This window comes from Dicentrarchus labrax, unplaced genomic scaffold (assembly GCF_905237075.1).
Source record: "Dicentrarchus labrax unplaced genomic scaffold, dlabrax2021, whole genome shotgun sequence".
Lineage (NCBI taxonomy): Eukaryota > Metazoa > Chordata > Actinopteri > Moronidae > Dicentrarchus > Dicentrarchus labrax.
Genome location: NW_026136715.1, coordinates 13,590,811 through 13,609,439, shown reverse-complemented (window position 1 = coordinate 13,609,439; position 18,629 = coordinate 13,590,811). Strand labels below are relative to the sequence as shown.

Sequence of the window (18,629 nt, the reverse complement as noted above, 5' to 3'; positions counted from 1 at the left end):
TGACAATATCCTGACAACAGCAGGAGCGTAGTACCTGTTAGAAACAGAAATTGGTCAGTGTTAATGTTGCCTGGACTTTAAGATGCATTTCAGGTGAAACTGAAGTGAACCAAAGGAAACATTTTCACATTTGGTTTGAGAATTATTATGAATTTGTTTGTGTGCTTTTGTATTAAATTATTTTCCCTATTACCAACTATACAGTTCTGTCCTAAAAACACTTAAAAAAAAAGTAAAATCACACAATTTACCTATATACAGAATGAATTTCCATTTCCTCTGAGCACTAAATAATGCTACAACTGATTAGATTGTACAGACACAGTAGGCCTGCACTGGCCCCCGCTGTGTCTGTATACATGTGCAGATTTGTTTAGGTGTGTTGTAAATCTTGTGAACATGGTCTGTTTTAGAGTTGTTAGGCCTCCTGCCACTGTTAAGATACAGCAGAGAGACAGGTGTGTTTTGTGTTTCCTGGACTTTAAAGGAGAAACACAGTGACATACTAGAAAGAGAGAGTTACAGAGAAAGCTGCAGATAGTCCTACGGGGAAAAGGAGTCTAGAACAAAAATCTACATCACTTACAACTCAAAAAAAGTCTGAGCTAATTTACAGCTACAGTGTGATGACATGGTGTGCATTAAGAAACAGCTATCATTTCTGTGCAGGAGATGGGCTGGAGACCACCTCAGAGCAACAGAAGTTCCAAAATGGACTTTTCTGGGGAGGTTACAGAAAACATGTACAAACGTTTTGACATGAAAATCTGTCCGTGTCACAGAACAGCAACTTTAAAAGGATGTGAAGAGAATGTGAGGAACACAAGTTAGCAAGAAATGTTTATTGCTCTTTTATCTGCAGTCATGCAGTCAGACATACCAGGAAGCTGCTTAGAAGTTTGGGGAAACACTGTCACGAAACGTGCTGTGACTGACATGTCAAGATGTCTGCAGTGTGGCATGCGTGCCGACACATGTGGGTTTGTGATTCTGTGTGTATGTGCATGACTGCGTTTAATGTTTATCCTGAATGGGTACTGTTTTTGCTAATGTGTGTGCATGTGTGTTTATCGTGCATTGAGCTCCCAAAGTGACATGTCAGGACACTGATGTCAGGAAACTGAGACACTCTGAGTCTGACAAACAAACCATGCCAGGAGGAGGATCTAAACAATGTGCCGCAATTGCTTTATTACTCAGTGTTTGCCCTAGGTGTCATGTTACAGAAGTCTTCAACACCATAAAAGCCTTCTCTATGGTTCAGCACTGTGTTTGTGTGTGTGTTAGCTCTGCCAGAGGCTCCCCTATGACTGGTTATATTAGACATGCTCAAACAAAGCCAAACACACAACAGGAGCCGCAAGCCATTAGGGCCTGCCATAGTGCATAACTCCTCTATGAACACCCTGTTTCCCCCCTCGCCATCCACCAGTCAAACACATATCAGTCTCAGCAACATTTGCATGCTCACTCTGCGCTGGCATCTTGTGTGGCATCAGTGGCAATAATACTGTTTGTGTGCATGTCATCTTCAGGATTAAATGGTAACCTCGGTGGGCAAAACATCGCTGAGTGGCACGGGAATGCCCGTAATGCTAGCAGGCAGCCTAATCTTCTGGATTAATACATATCAGGATGGTTTAGCAGGGAGCCGGGTGGGCCCTGTGTCTCCATTTCATCCCGTCATTGGGATAAATGTGTCTCTATCCACATCATGACGATACAACTACTTGCTCTCCTGACTGCGCTATTGTTTGATGCAGTTCAAAACATACAATGTATATGTTTCTCATCATGGTTTTTAACTCACTTCTGCACAGTAGATGATTAAGACATCTTCTCATGGCAGAGCAAGGCCTGTCATAGTGAAAGATGGACATCCAGTTTGAATCAGATCCTCTGGAGCCTGAGTAGAGGGTGATATCTCACTGCCTGTGGCTTGGACGGCAGACACGATGAAGATCTGTTTCAAATCAATGTAAGAAAAACGGGTAAACTCAATCTGGGTCAACCTCTTTCTCCTTCTGCTCTCCTCCTCCCGAACCCCTCTCCTGCTCTCTCTTTGTCTTTCTGTCTCTCTCTTGCTGTATTTAGGTGTCTCTTTGGCCTTTTGTCACTAAACACCTCATAAGAGAGACATCTCTTTCTGCAAAAACTGGAGGAGGACAGAATGGAGAGATGGATCAGTGTTGTGGTTGTAGATAGAGTGTTAGGTAGTGTGCGTGTGTGTGTGTGTGTGTGTGTGTGTGTTGGGGGTAAGTCTGTACCAGTTGTGTACTAATAAAGCTAATGATTGCCATCTGGCCAGCAAACAGATTTCTGAATTCCTGTTTTGTCACTAAGTTGCCAGGCCATTATTTCAGCCCAGACTTTTTGAAAACCAGACCATTGCTTTAAGCTTAAGACCCGGTTGGAATGAATAAAATGCAGAATTTGCTCAGATGACAAAGCCAGAACCATCTACTTACAGTATAAGTGTGTGTACTAAGTGCATTTCTGTGGATATACTGTAGTGTAATGCCTTTGCAAGGCACAAGAACTATGAACAATGACACAATCCTTGTTGCCTACTTACACAGTAATGTTTATGTGTGCAAGCATAGGTGTGTGTGTGTGTGTGTGTGTGTGTGTGTGTGTGTGTGTGTGTGTGTGTGTGTGCATTCTGGTGCAAATGAACACCAATTTGTGAGTATGTCAGGGGACTGCATACCTCTGTATGTTTGTCCTATGTGTGTAAACCTTTTGTAGTGGCTAGCGTAGCTCTCTTATTACACATACACATGTTCTTTATGGGCTGGCTAATGGAGCTGAGCTCTTCCTGCCTCTGTGATGTGGTTTACTGTTGTTTGATGTGCTCAGGAATCCTGCATAGGAGAGCACCCCGAGCCGATCTTATCACATAAAAGCCCTTGCAATGGAAGAGGACACTCAACTCTCTTTTTTAACTTAATAGAGATCTGTGTCCCTGCGAGGCTGTGTGTGTGCGTGTGTGCGTGTGTCTATGGGTGTGTGAGCAAGTGAGCGTGTGTGCACCATTTCTCTAATTCAATCGAGTGTGTAACCCAAGGCCAGACACACACATTTGATTTCAGTAAATGCTGAACCCGGAGACCTGTGGCTTGAATGGACTAGAGACCTGTCAGATATGTCAGTGCACGTTATCGTGAGTGTGTGTATTTGTGTGTGTGTGTCTGTGTCTGTGTTTGTGTGACAGAGGGAGAGGGAGAGTAAGTTTTATGCAATTTGAAATTGTTTGGGGTGTTTTGCATTAATGTTTAAAGGTACACAAAAAACTAAATGTGTATAAGAATGTATAGAGAGGACTGAAATATAAAACCAAGTGGACCATAATACTAAAAAAAATTATAAATAGCACAGAAAAGAGCTAATAATTATGGATTTTGTCATTCTTACTGTCTACTTTTACTAACTTCCATCCCTCGTTTGCATATCAACCAAAAGAACCAAAATCATGCACATTGTTGCCTTATCATTATACCTTGTAAATAAAGTACAGTGATTGAGCAGAATTCTTTTTTTCACAGCGAGTTTCTGAATCAACTGTTGGTTCTGTTTATATAACATTGTAATATTTGTATATAAGATAAAATGTTGCCACTGAGTCAGTGAGATAGCTGTAGGTTAAACCTACTATCTAAAATTTGAATTTCATGATAGTAAGAGGGAAAAAGTTATAAGGAGTGCCTTTTGATATCATTACCAAAATAGATTTATCCTCATTGGATATCAGTGAAAGAGCTCACTGAATGCACTGTATGTATGGCATCTGTGCGCACCAGTCTGGCTGACTTTGTAACTCTGAGAAAAAGTGCGGTTTATGTTGCAGAAAGCATCAATGGGTGCTGCAGGTTAAGCATAAACACAAACGGAAATGAAAGTAAACACACCACCACAACCTCTGTAATGTCAACCTCATGCTCTCTCCAGCCTCACACTTTAAAGTAACGGAAACTGATACAGTACATATTAAAAAAATCACTTAAGTTTTGGTTACAGTAATGTCTGGGTGCACACACACTGATGAATATTGTATGTTAAAATGACACGCTAAAATGACATGACATATTCCTCAGTTCTCTGATCTTGACTTGAATTTCTCCAGACATAAACATGCATTCCCTCATATCAAGACATTCATGAATGGCCACATTCTCAATCACGCATACACACACTGTCTATATTCTGTTTCATCTACAGGCTGAAAGTCGTGCCATTGTCTTTGCTCACACTCCCTCTAGCAATACTTGTCTCTGCAGGATTTCTGTGTTGTTTATTTAGTGGTGACCAGTCCTGTCTCTACGCAGTCTGTCCGCCCACATGAAGGCCTTTTCTGTCTAATTGATGCTAGCTTTAAAGATGAAGGACTATGCAGATTAAACTGTGGTTGCCATCTTGAATAGATGTGATGCTTGCTCCAAATAAACTTTGGGTTTTAAGTTTGTGTGTGTTTTTTTTCTTTCTTTCCGTCTCTTTTCAGTGGCTTTTGCTTCACTTTTTCTTGGACATCAACTCTGATATCGTAAAAATGAGGCTGAGGTTTTATTGGAGAGTTGTGAAAGTTAACAGTGTCTGTGATGCTTGTGAATGGTAATTTCTCTCCACAAACAAATAAGACAAATGTAGTTTTTGTTTTAATGAGATTTGAAATTCTAGTGGTGAGCTTAACTCCAATGACCCCTACTATCTCTCCTGGTTTTATTTTTATTTTCTTCTTATTCTCTTTCCACCCTTCTCATTTCATTTCCTTTCGATCCCTCTCCCCTCTCATTTCTTCTCCTCTTCTCTCCTTTCCAGTCCTAAACTCTGGATACCCACCGGCCCCCGCGAGAACAGTCATGTTTCCAATATGTCTCCATTTAGCAGAGACCAAATGAACAAGAGCAGGGCCAAAACAAGAGCAGGAAAAATCATCACATAGCCACTGGCACAATCTGCTTATCTTTCACTGCTAATAGCTCACATGCTCTTCACATCATTGCTCCGATGTGCACACATGCATACACACACACACACACACACACACACACACACACACGCACGCACACACACACACACACACACACATACAAATAGACTAATTCATGTATGCACATGTTGTTCTTTGCACACAAACACATTCAATGCGTACCAGTGAGGATACACACGCTCATCCAAACTTGCTTGGGCTGTTTCCTGCCACTGCCGAGAAGTACATAATGATAATTACAGTTTGGGTCTACATCCCTGAATTAACCAGATCAGACACACACACAATCCAGAAGTGCCAGGGGCTGCTGTGGTGTATGCTGACTGGTGTGCAGTGTTGGAGCAGCTCGGTGCTGGGAAGTGGTCCGTTCTACTATTGTTCTCTATTAAAACCTCCTGGGAACCATCTCAGCAAGACAGAGAGACGTGCGGGGCCAATAAAACTCCAGTCAAACCAACAAAGAGTCAGAAAGACTAAGCCCTCGCTGAGGGCTTTATGTTACAATATGTTACTCTGATTGAGGAAAACTAGGTGAAAATGTGCAGATGTAAAACTGCAGACACACAGAGAGAGCTTTCAACATTCTGCCATTAAATCCCTTTTTTTTTAAATTGACCTGTAAAAAATGTGAGAAACAAAGACACAGACAGATAAAGACATACTTATACTCAGATAAAGACAGACAAACGTAGCCAGAGAAGCCACAGAGGAGAAAAACAGGAGCCTGAGCTCAGGTGTGTGTGCCAACCACAGAGGCTTGGAGGTGTTTACAGTGTGTGAATATATGCCAGTAAGCCCCATTGACTCACTTGTGTGGGTACACCAGCATTTCATGTGCCCATAATGGTAAACCATGAGGGCATTTTACTAAGCCACTGTTTTAATGGCTGTTTTACAGCGCAGCACATCCAACAACATATTACATACAGCTGCATTAAAAATAACTCATCCCTCTTTCTTTTTAAATTTCTCACTACTGCACAGTCCCTCTTTGGGCTTTCAGTTAACCCTTTGTGCTCCATCTCTGTTGCATCTATCTGCATAGCTACTGTATATTTATTTATCTAGTTTCAAATTTAGCTTTATTGGCATGACCATATCTATTTATCTATATATCTACATTGACAAACCCTCCTCCCTTGGCCTCCCTCCCTCCCTTCTCCTTTGGTGACCCCTGAGGGCAGGACTGTCGTTCAGGAGGCTATCACTGGTCACCTCTGGGTCCTGAGTCCAGGACTGCCTCTTTATGGCTGCAGGGCCCACCTAATCAATTGCCCACTCATGCACACACTTAAATGCTTGGACAGACAGACAGACAGACACACACACACACACACACACACACACACATAGACTTCTAATCAATTAGTCTTGAGATTTCTACAACCGGGTAAACCCGGGGGTGTTAGTCTCCCTAAGGCCAATCAGATTGAGCTTTCCCGAGACTTCTACACCAACCAAATGACACTAATTAGCTGTGTGTGTATGAGCGTGCAAGTACGTGCACGTGTATGTGTGTTTGCGACTGACACTAATTAGCAGGGCTAGTGCGCCTACTTCCTCAGGACCATTTCCTGTGATAGTAATTATTAGGTATGTGTGATAAATTCCAGGCCTTCTTCCACCAGTCCTGAGATGGAACGAGAGAAAGGCAGTCAAAAAAAGAGAGCCAGGGGGAGCATTTAATACTCAGAGGAAGTTAAGGAGGACAGCGTTAAAAGAGTGATGAAGTAAAAGTAAGAAGAGACAATGAAAGAATGATTTTACTCTAGTGGGGCAAACTGTGACTCATTGCGAAGGTGAAAGCAGTTTCCACATGCAACACTGCCTCCTTAACGTGGCCTCCCTATCTCCTTCTCTAGTTGTCAATCACTGTATTATTTTTGTGTATCCAATTCACCCCATCTCCACTATGTCAATCTTCAGTTTAAGACACGAAGTTCTTTCTGCCTCTGGAAAGACTCTTCCATCTCTGTCTATCAGTTCGACTCAATACACACACACACACACACACACACACACACACACACACACACACACACACACACACACACACACACACACACACACACACACACACACACACACACACACACACACACACACACGCTGTCCTCCCTATTCAACCAATGTCCTCTGAGCGTCAATGTATCTTTCAGTTGAACATCAACTTCATAAGACAGCTCTAGCTTTCCCCGTCACTCATACATTTGACTTTAGGAGACAATGCCACTTCACCCAGCCACTCCATGTCTCACAAATACTCTCTACTATGACAGCAACAGTTACTATACTGCAAACAGAGGGTGTGTACATCTGCGTGGCAGTTTTACAAAGCAGGGTTTACATACTGTGCAGGACACAAAACCTCCAAATCATATTTACTGGGTGGGCCTCCGCTTGCCATAAATACTGTGGATACAAACGGCAATAAAATATTAATTAGTAGTGATAAAAAAAATAATTGATGCTAGAAAAGCCAAGCCCTACGAGATCAAGACATGACGGTTGCAGTGTGCAGACCAAGGCAATGACATGGTCTGGGGAAAATGGGTTAGAAAAGTTACATTTAAGCGTTATCTGAACAGCGTAATAGCCGATACAAAACTGACTATACCATCTGCACTGTTCTCTCCACAATTGAAGCTTACTCTATGGGACCCAGGTAGGTAGTCTGTCATTAACTTACTGTACTGAACAAGGACTTAGAAGCAGGGATTTCCATGTGATGAAGCCCTCCATTGACAAAACCTCAAAGGAGGAGGAGGAGAAGTAGGAGTAGGGTGGAGCATGCCTCGGCCCTGACATAATAACACACCTACAGGCCCGACAGCCGACACACATGTCGAAGGTAAACATGCGTGTCAGAGGGCACGGGAGCACAGACAGACATGATGAATTGCCCGAAGTTCCCACGAGGCGACACACATACAAACTGGCTTGCAGAGAGAGGAAGGTGATGTGTGGTCAGCCCCCTCCTCATCACTGCAACACAGAGAATCCCATTCACACACCGCACCGACCGCTACATCTCATCATTACTTATCACAACAATGGCACTGTAACACCATACGTGTCTGCATGTGGCTGGGTGAATGTGCATACATGTGTGCATCTGCTGTAAGTCCTCCCATGTCTGTCCGTCCATGCTTTTTTTTCCAGTATATGTGAATGTAATGTCAAAACCATACAAGTGAACGCAATGCCTGGTTGGCTGAATATATGAGTGTGTAAATATTCTTTTTTTTCGCTGTACATGGGTTTCAACGAGTGTATGTGTGCGTGCGAGTTTGTGAGAGTGTGTATGTGTCCAGGCCCCTCAGAGAGATCAGTGAGCAGGGACATGACCTTGCCAGTACAGCTGGGCTTTCTGTGTGTTTAGTCAGAGTAACCATGGCAATGGCGCTGTGCAGACAGGATGTCTACGTTGGGGATTTGAAAGTCATAACGTCGCTACTGCTCTAAGCTTCATTATGCCATGGATTACTGTAACTAGCCAACAAACGGATACATGAACACACTTCACGGACATAATTTAATTTCAGGGTTACAGGTTAGAGGTTATTACATTTCCACTGTGAAGAATAGCTAATGGCATGATAAAAAAGGAGTGAGCATTACATAAAGTTAACATTTGGTTTAATTTTGCATTTGGAGAATGCCACAAAAGGTATGTGTCAAAATATTTCTACATTTGGTCATAAATTGTGTTTTTTTCCCCTATGAATTAAAGTTAATCAAAATTCAAGACAAGGACGGAAGAAGAGTGTGTAATTGATTGAGCACCTGTATTTATGTTACACTGAGGATATTGCATTTTTTCCCAACATGCTGTTTAATGTTTTCGTTAACTAGAGAAATATAAGAAGACTGAGCAGGGGTCTTAACATCATAGTGCATTCATTTCCATTGCCTTTTTGCTCCTCTTTCTCTTTTCTCCAACCTAGCATGCAACATCTTTTTGCTACAGATGCATTTTTATTCGTAATATCTTACTACCATTATGTATGCCTTATGTGAAATCCAAATGTGAATGAACAGGTGGATGTTCTTTATAGTCGGGTGCAGGTGTTTGCTGATGGTATGTTGTGTTTAGTCATTCTGCTCTCATCCATTCTTCTCCCTCTCTCTAGCCCTTCTCTGCTAACCAGACCAGACTCCCTCCCACCTCTCACAGCTTTTCTCGATCTTCCCCGTTCTTTCTTCCACCACTTCCTCCATCACTCTCCTCCTCCCTCCTTCCATCAATCACCCCTCCATCCATCACTCCCTCACTCTATCATCCCTTTTTCCCCTATCGTTTACTATTTCCTCCCTAAGTCTCTGCTACAGCTTCTCTTTTCCTCCGTCTACTCTCTCGTGGAGTTGTTCGACTAATGTTTGCACGATTTTCCCCTCCATCTCTCAAATTGTCAACTCTCCCCTTCTCTACATCTAAAAATTTCCACTTTGTCAACTCTGCATCTCTTTATGTGGCTGCTTCAAAGCTACCGCTACCTTTTCTTTGCTCTATCATCATTTTCCATCACTAAAATGTAAACAGAGATAATATCAGCTACATTCCCAGTGTCTACAGGAGGATCAGGTTCAGTAAGCCACTGCAATGTTGTGGCATGTAGTATTATCCCATTCAGACTATGGAAACATCTCAATGACTAGCTATTCAAAATGTCCAAACACATAATTTCTCTATTGTGCACCTACACCCTGTGACCCTAGACTCATTTAATGACTAGCTCCCCTGGAGGTCATCTGTGTGTGTGTGTGTATGTGTGTGTGTGTGTGTGTGTGTGTGTGTGTGTGTGTGTGTGTGTGTGAGAGAGAGTACTGTACAGTATGGTGGAAACTCAATCTGGTGTGGGGTGATAAAGCAAACCCGCACCGCTCCTTATACATCAAGCATTCAGCTCTGTATCTGAAAAAGGGAAATATGAAAATGCTCTCTCTGTCTCTCTCTTACACACACACACACACACACACACACACACACACACACACACACACACACACACACACACACACACACACACACACACAATACAAGCTAGGAAACCCAGCATGCAATGAGAGGATATTGAAAATTATTTTTTCCCCTCTTGTCTCTTTCATTAACAGTGTTGAAAAGCCAAGAGTCTGCTCTCTCTCTCTCTCTCTCTCTCTCTCTGGCTTACACACACACACACTAAAAAACACACAGAGCACTCCCCAGTTCACTGGGGAACGTGCCTCACATGGTTTGCTTCAGCTGGTCTTCTTGACAAATGCCACATTACACATTGGAGAGAAGGAGAAACTTGGCATGCAATCAAACTTCTCTCATGATTTCTAAGATTTGAAATACTTCAGTTTGTGCAGCCCCTCCATTCCATCCTCCCCTCCCTCTCATTCTCCTTATGTCTCATTTTATCTTGCTTTCACTCTTAACTCCCTCTCTCCCTCTCTCTCGCTCGTTACCTCTCTCTCTCTCTGCCTTATCTTTCCTGTTTAGTTTTCCCTGTGCTAACTTGGACCAGAGCTGTGCTGTGGGAATATGGCCCCTTTTAAAGCAGAAAGCCAAAGTTTGTGTAAGTATGTGCATGTCTGCAGACGTGAGTGATTATATGTGAGTTCCACTGAGGTTGTGTGTATGTTCTGCGTGCGTATCTTTGTGGCTTGCTCAGATGTAAGTCAGTCTCACAAAGCTTCGCCCTTCGCCATTCAACAGTCCTTTAATCCACATCATCAGTGACCCCAAACCCCTGCCTCCGACCTCTTCATACACACACACACAGAATTCAATGCACAAGGGACCACACACACACCCGTGCCCCTTGTGCCCCCCTCCATTAGCTCTTACCAGTGTAGACTTGCATTCAGTCAAAGTCTCAAACACAAAGAATCCCATCTGCTTTGTTTCTGTTTACGTCAAACATCCATCACACTAACTTCTTCCCCAGCCACCTTTCTAATGGTTATATAATAATGATTTAAGCCTAGTGCCAGTAAAGTACAAGAGTATCATTCACATGCCAGGTCAGTGAATGTTTTCCTAATTTTATGTACATACCTAGAAGCATGGATTTTGTCTGTATCATATGTAACACATTTCCTTTGCTAAACATCCCTGGTAATGTTTGGATGGTGGAAATTGGAACAGACAGGAAGATGGTTTGTATCACAAGTGCATGTGTGTGATACATGGGCACGGGCACTCTCGGTCTCCAGCAAACTGTGCATGTACACATACTGAGGGCAGACAGAGACGCGCACACACATTCTTTTAGAGTTAGTGTGATCAGAGGGGCTTGTGAGGCGCAATGGATTCTAAAAGTTGTGTTTTCAATACATATGTGCCAGCCTTCCCTTTTGTACTGCACTGACTGGCTGACATTAAAGGCATTTCTCTGAGGCACATGACAACCAGATATGTGGCTCCATGCTCCTTCAATCAGAGCGCTCAAAGCAAACACACATGTAGCCGCTCCACTGACAGATCACTGAACCCACTCACACGTTCATACATACCCACTGACACACACTCACACATGGAAATTCAGCCATTCCTGTACACTTTTTGGTTTCCTTCTTCTCGAACTCTCTCTCTGTCACACACAGACATATAAATGAAAAAAACAGCTGCACACACATTTTTCTGACCCGTTGTCTAAGGCTGCACCACCTGTCCTCAATAAATGTAACTTTTCACAAGGCAGCTATAGACAAGGGCTGATTCTGCGGCTTCAAACACACCTCATTGCTGATGTCTATATAACACTCATGCACAGATGCACATGTGAACAGGTGAGCGAATAAATGTGCCTAATAACAGTATTAGACAAAGGTTTCTGATGCAGCAACAAAGCTGCTGCTGCTGTTGCAGGGTAATGGAAATGTCCCTGATGAAGCACTGAGCAAATGATGCCAATGTTAATAAAAGATCCTTGATCGTATACTTTTATGGGCTGGGTGTGGCAGTCACTACCACAAACACTTTATTTTGTCTTACTACAGTTACCACCAACTCTTGCTCTGTATTACACATTAGGCTTTTTCTCTTCACGTAAATGCAGTTATTAATTATTTCATGGATGTAGCATACAGCTACAGAGTGTGTCATTACTAAATTCTTTGAAAAAAGTTGAAATCTGTTGAAAGGAGGAAAATAAGTAAGGTAGATTAAGGTAAATAGATAAGATATAAATACTGTGCTTTTTATAAAAAGACAGATGGCTGAGTGTGAGACTAACTTCATCTCCAGAATCTCTTCCAGCTGTTTGCGTCTCTCCTGGCGAAGACTATTAAGGTGTCCATCCCTCTCGTGCAGGGACTGCTGAGTGGAGGAGAGATGCATCTTGGTAGCGTCCAGCTCCTGCCGTGTCTTCTCCAAAGCCCCCATCAGCTCCTCCAACTATTCAAGGGGAGGCATATACACACAGATTTAAACAGGATCAAAACATACTAGGCTACTATGGTTCTGTTCTTAAACGTTAGATCATTCAATTATACAACAAGTTATATAAAAAACAATATACAAGATCTATTGCCTACTTATGCATGCAGAGTCAAACACACACCTACACGTGGATATTGCAAAGTAGTCAGATACACAACATTTGCACTTATGTTTGTCAGATAACATACATTTGTGTGCATTTCAGAGGGTGTGTGTGTTGGAATGATATAATGACGTGAAATGGCTGCCTAAACATGAAAACAAAATGGGCAGTTGACATTTAGGAGCAGGTGAAATTACTGCGGTTCAAAGGTTAGTTGAATGATATGTCCGCTGAACTTTGCACTGGCAACAAGGGTTCCCTCTTCTCTCCCACCTTTCTCCACTTATTTTTATCTCACGCTCAAGTGTGGCTCTACTTTAGAGCAGTTGAGAATAATGCTCAACCCCTCAACTACATCTCCTCCCACTGCACACACATGCCCTCCAGCCATGCAGGCCTGTGTGTCCAACATGTCTGACATGCAGGATGTGACCTCAGGGCATCATTATTCTAAGACAGGAAGTATCTAATTGTCTAACAACAAGTACTTTACAATAGGATGCAGTACTAGGCAGGCTTGTTCAGAAGATGTAAATGGAAGACTGTGAGAATGAAAATCTTTAGTTTAATTCAGATTATTTGCAGGTTTGTGATCTAAGATAGAGAAACAATAAATTCTGAAGACTTGGATCTCAAATGAACAAAGGGGAAGAAAGTGAAGGAGAAGCAAAAAAAAAAAAAAAAAAAAGTATTGAGGGAAAACACTCCATGGGGTAAGACATGAAAAAAGGAATGGGCCTCTTTTATGAAGGGGCCAAATCGTTCACACATTTTCAGGACACTCTCCATCTCCGCCGGTTTACTAGGTGTGTTTCGCAGATGTCAGATAATGTGCTCTCTGACTGTTCATGAATATCACATATGGAGTGTGAGAAGAAAGAGTAAAAGCAAAGTGAGGAATACAGAAATTCAAAATTGTGGGAATGTGACAACTTTCAGTCATAACTTCCTAGAAATGTAACAAAGGCACTGTTTTAAATATCCCTGCCAACAACAACTGACCTCCAGGAGTTAATATACCCAATATCAACAAGATCATCAAACTGTCCAAAATCACAGCATGTTTAATGTTTGATGTCTTCTCTCAGGCTTAAAAGAATCCAAAGCCAGTCTTTTCATCTTGAAAGCCAAGGGTCACGCACACACAACTCGATTTACACCCACCACATGTCTATCAACCCTTATGCACCAACTGCCTACCTCCCAGTCCACCATTAGTCCACCACCCAGGCTAGCCCTCACTTCACAATCACATCATTAATAAGGAATACAATGCATTTTAGTGAAATTAGGGACCTAATCAGCTTAGTGGTGAGCCTGTGCGTGCTAATTTAGCTCAACTTCAAGGCAAAGCCCCCCAGTCAGGCTAAGGCTCACTAAGACTGGCCCAAAGCCCCTTTAGTTGCTAAGCTGATTGGGGGCTCAGAGGTAAGGGCCAAATCCCTCTTGTCCATTTGCGTCGGTGTTGCTGGTTCAAAGGCCTAGTTCAAACGCCACAGAGGGGGAGAGAGGGAGAGAGACAGGAACAGAATTGAAGAGAGGGTGTGGTGATAATTGGGCAAGACAACTTAAGAAGGCAGATGGGAAACGAAAACGAGGCTCGGGACAATGGATAGACAGCAGAAATGATGGCAGGAGAAAGACAAGAGACAGAGAGAGGCACAAACGGAATGAGAGACTTAGAGAGCGGGGGTGTGAAGAAAAGTGACCCGGGGCATTACCCATGCTCCATTTCAGCAGGTCAGGCTGATGGAAGACTTTCAGCGCATTACACATCATGAGACTGATTACTCTGGGACAGAGGGGAGAAGAAAGAGGAAAATCAAGGAAAGAGTGAGGGGGGATGTGAGAATGTGATTCTGGCACGGCGCTCTGAAACAGTGCCAGGGTCAGGTGATGCCCCAGAAGGACCTGTTCCTCTCTCTATTCCCCCCAGCATCCCTCCTTACACACATAAACTCGATTTTCTCCATAGTCTGAGGCAAGAACAGCAGTTGACTGAGGACTGTGTGACTGAATGATAACGGCATGTTAAATTGCTGCCTCCTTACGTGGGGACTCATGCTGGCTCACAAAGGTCAGTGTGCTGACAGCACCTAGCAGCGTGTATCAACGACCGAGCAGCCTGAGTGCCAGGCCAAATGGGTATTTTCGTGTCGCCACTGCAATTCTACTCTCAATACGTGTCAAGTGCAGTCGCCAGTATGACTGTATGCTGGCTTATTATGTTCTCTATGCGTAGGGTCTGGATCAAGTTGAAATCAACTGGATCAAGACTATGGCTTTTGAGGTCAATGAGTGTTAACATGTCACAAGTTAGGAAAAGATTTCCCTGACTCTTTGGCTACACATGGGTAAACTCAGGTCAAAGCTGAATCATCCACTTCTATGCGTGCGAAAAAGCCCCACAGACATAAATATACTTTTCTTTCGGACTTCTCAGTGGATCAGAATATTGTTTGATAAACACAGTATCCATGCTGACTGTAAGTCAAGCGTGTACAGTACAGACATTGCGAAAAAGAGGAAAAAACAAGCCACAGTTAGCATTGGCTCTCACCAAATTTTCTAAACTCAGTTTGACCTTTTTTTACTTTCTCGCTCTGCTCTTCTCTATCAGATTCGGTCTTTGTATGTCTGTGTGTGTGTGTGTGTGTGTGTGTGTGTGTGTGAGACAGAGAGAGACATGGATAATATGTATGTGTGTTTGAGGCAATACAGCCACCATTCTGCCTCAAAATGTTAATTCTTGTTTTAACCGCAGATTGCTCTCGTATTACTTGTGGCACTCATCAGTAATGCAGGGTCATTCTCATTCAAATGCACGCTCACACCAGGAGGAAACACACTCCCTCGCCCTGTTTTTCTTTCCCACCACAAACACACCTACGCCCACATACACATGCATACAAATGCACACACATACACTTTTTTGGACCCACTTAAAGATGTAGACCGAGCAGCTGGCAGTCAGACAGATAGATAGCAGGACATACAGAGTAAAAGGGCAGTCTGTATTCCATCAAGACAACAAGTCTAAAGATGTGTTAATGAATTCTGATTGCATGCACATAAACTCACAATATGTTAAACATATGCTCACATTTTCAAGGAAACTTAACGAGAGACATAAAATGGAAGGAGGACGCTGGAATTTCTTTTTTCAGTTTTAAACTTCAGTCTAGAGGGAGGATTTAAACAACAGCTGTTTAGAGAATAAAAACTGAATTAAGAAGAAAGGAAAATAACGAAGCAAAAGACAACTATCCATTTTCTAATCATGATATTTATTGTTTAAGAGCTGCATATTAAGTGACTAAGGATCAATCATTGACGACAGTCCACTCGCAGTTACACTCTTAACCACATGGTGGTGCAGTTAGGTTCCTCACATTTTCTCAGTGGTCCTTGTTGGTCCTAGGTGAGCTAATACCTGCACTCTGTTTTAAAGACAGGCCACACTGCCTCATGAGACTGTCAGTTTGTGTATGAGTGTGTGTGTATGTGTATGCTGGTCTTGAGTGAAACATTAGTTAAACCTGTCTCTGGGCCTTAACACGGGCGCTCTCCTCTTGCGCCCAGAGAGCCTCCCTATGTGCAGAGGTGTTCATGCTCTCCCTCAGTGCCCTCTCCAACTCCCTGATCTGCTCCGACGTGTCCCGCATGGCATCCTGGGAAGCTGAAAGAGGAAGCTGGGGAGGAGGAGGACGAGGAGAAGGGTTGGAAGCGAAGTAGCAAAAGCCAGGAGAGAGTGTTTTTCTTTGAGTATTCTTTGTTCTAAAAACTCACCATCAATTGTTTTTGCACTAGAATAACACTCTACTGACAAAAATCATTTCAGAAAACGTTTATTCAGTCCGTTCGCTAAAAGGAATCAAAGTCCATGTAAAACACAAAGAAACCAAAGATTCGAGGAAGTCAAAAGCTGTAGTGAGAGAAGGACAACACTTTTCTTAGAAAAAAGAGACACAGCCAAGACAGAAGAGAGTGATAAGTGATGGAGAGAGAGAGTGTGTAAGTGCTATGACCTTTACCGACATCAATATGAGTGTGCGCATAAGTAAGTGTGTGTGTGGAGTAGACTGTGCACAGTCACATACACAGTTTGTGTGTGGCCTCTGACACCCATGGTGAGTGGGGGAAAAGGATCCCTCTCCACACTGGGTGATGGAACTGTGAAAGAAAACACTGGACAGAAATAATAAACCCCCCCAATTCTCTCTCTCATTTTTTTTTAATACTTTCTCTCCTACTCCTCAAAAGTTGACTCGCCTTCAAGTTCACACGTTCACACTTTTGTGGGAGCAATGCAGAAGCCTTGGAGTCACATGGACAAGAAGAAACTTTCAAACTGAACAAAAGAGTTCAGTTACACTCGCAAAGGCAAACTAGGAGATGCGCCAATTGGATATTCAGCAACAAAATCCACACTCGCCAAAAACACCACATCAGAATCGAAGTTGAAGGAAATAAAATAAAATCACATTCTGACACTTAATAACAACGGCTGCATGGGAGTGGAAACAGCAACCTGCAATCAAAATAAAATGGCAGAATGCAAAATGGGTGTTGAGAGGGTTAGAATCACCACTGGAAGTTTTAACACCACAAATGTGATAACACACTTACGGAGGCATTAAACGAATCAATATAATAGAGTACAAGTGACAAGTAGCCAGAAGGTGTGCCGGAGCAACAAACATTGTTGGAAGCAATGAAGGAAACATTCCAGACAGCAACAAAGCAAAACAACTGCGTGCTTTGCAGGTATATACCTAATATATGGTGCTCAATGTGAGTGTGTGTGTGTCTAATTATTGTTATTAAGACTATATACTATTTTCTTGTATTACATAAAAGGAGCTCAGGGCTAAACAGTGCCATGGCTAACACATGGCAAATCTATTGTGACCGCAAAAGAGGATTTGCTAAATGCATGGAAAAGAGTCAAGTGAAAGGGCCTGGAACAGGCAAGATTCATACGAATGGCTTATTAACTGCGACTAATAATTATTAAAGAGGAAAAAATTAATTCTGAGTTGGCATCCGTATAATACAGAGTTGTGGCCAGTGGCATCAAGCCAGCTCACAAGATGTATCTTCAAATTCAATAGCAAATATCAATTAACTTGGCACCTTCATGAAAAAGGCTATTTATGACCACAAAAAAAAAAAAAGGCTAATGACCTAACTCAGTGATACTGACTGAACAGGAGCAAGGGGATGATCCCTGAGTCCGATGAAAATAGTGCCAAGCCGGCCAAATCACAAGCGGATACTTGTGGCTCGTCACGTCAGCACGACACAGCTGGAGGTGAGCGACAAACACCCGCACACACACGTACAGAGGCAGGCTGTGTGCGTCAGTGGTCCAAAGCAGTAATTGGATGTGACAGACGGGCAGTAATTCGATGCACCAGAATCAACAAGTACTGGTCGACCCCGCCCAACAGACAGAAACACACGCGCGCAACTGCACACCTACACACTCATACACACACCCCTCTGAGATGGGGGCTGCCACTGCTAGACCCCCGAGTGAAACCTGACCAGAAAGCTGTGTGTGTGTGTGTCTGTCTGTCTGTCTGTGTCAGTGCATATCTGTGTGTAATGTAAGTTTTATTAGTAACTAGAGAATATTGCAGGCTTTCATTCATATAAAGAATAGGAAAAAAGGGACAAGACAGAGAGAGAGAGAGAGAGAGATACAGAGAGTGGGGAGAAATGGAAAGATAATTGCCTCTGCAGCACCAATCATCACCTAATGCCCCTGGGAAGGATCATTATGGAGTCTGGCTGTTTCTGGTTTGATGGAGGGATTATAATCACTAAAATAAACGTGCAGAGAGTGAGAGAATGCACATTTTCGGCAGCTATCTACCTATGATCCTCAGCTTCACAGACACACACACACACACACAGACACACACACACACACAGCCACACAAACCACTTACCCACATAGCCCGATCCAGGCAGACAAAAACATCTGTCTCTGTCTCTGTCAAAAAAAAGTCAAGTGTGCAGCATCAACCTCAACGTGTCCAATTTCCTGATTTAAAGAATGCTAAGTACGTGTGCACGGTCAGAAACTTTATATACAGTTT

General features: G+C 42.8%; 1 protein-coding gene across 1 annotated transcript in view; it reads right to left on the bottom strand.

The window, feature by feature from the left end:
• Nucleotides 1–18,629, bottom strand: part of LOC127377893 (ERC protein 2-like) — a 151,195-nt gene that overhangs the window by 57,228 nt on the left and 75,338 nt on the right. Inside the window, exons 15-16 of the mRNA XM_051426193.1 lie at nt 16,062–16,214; nt 12,214–12,374 (exon numbers count right to left, since the gene is read on the bottom strand). Of these exons, the coding sequence (XP_051282153.1) occupies nt 12,214–12,374; nt 16,062–16,214 (314 nt within the window). The remainder of the gene's footprint in view (nt 1–12,213; nt 12,375–16,061; nt 16,215–18,629) is intronic.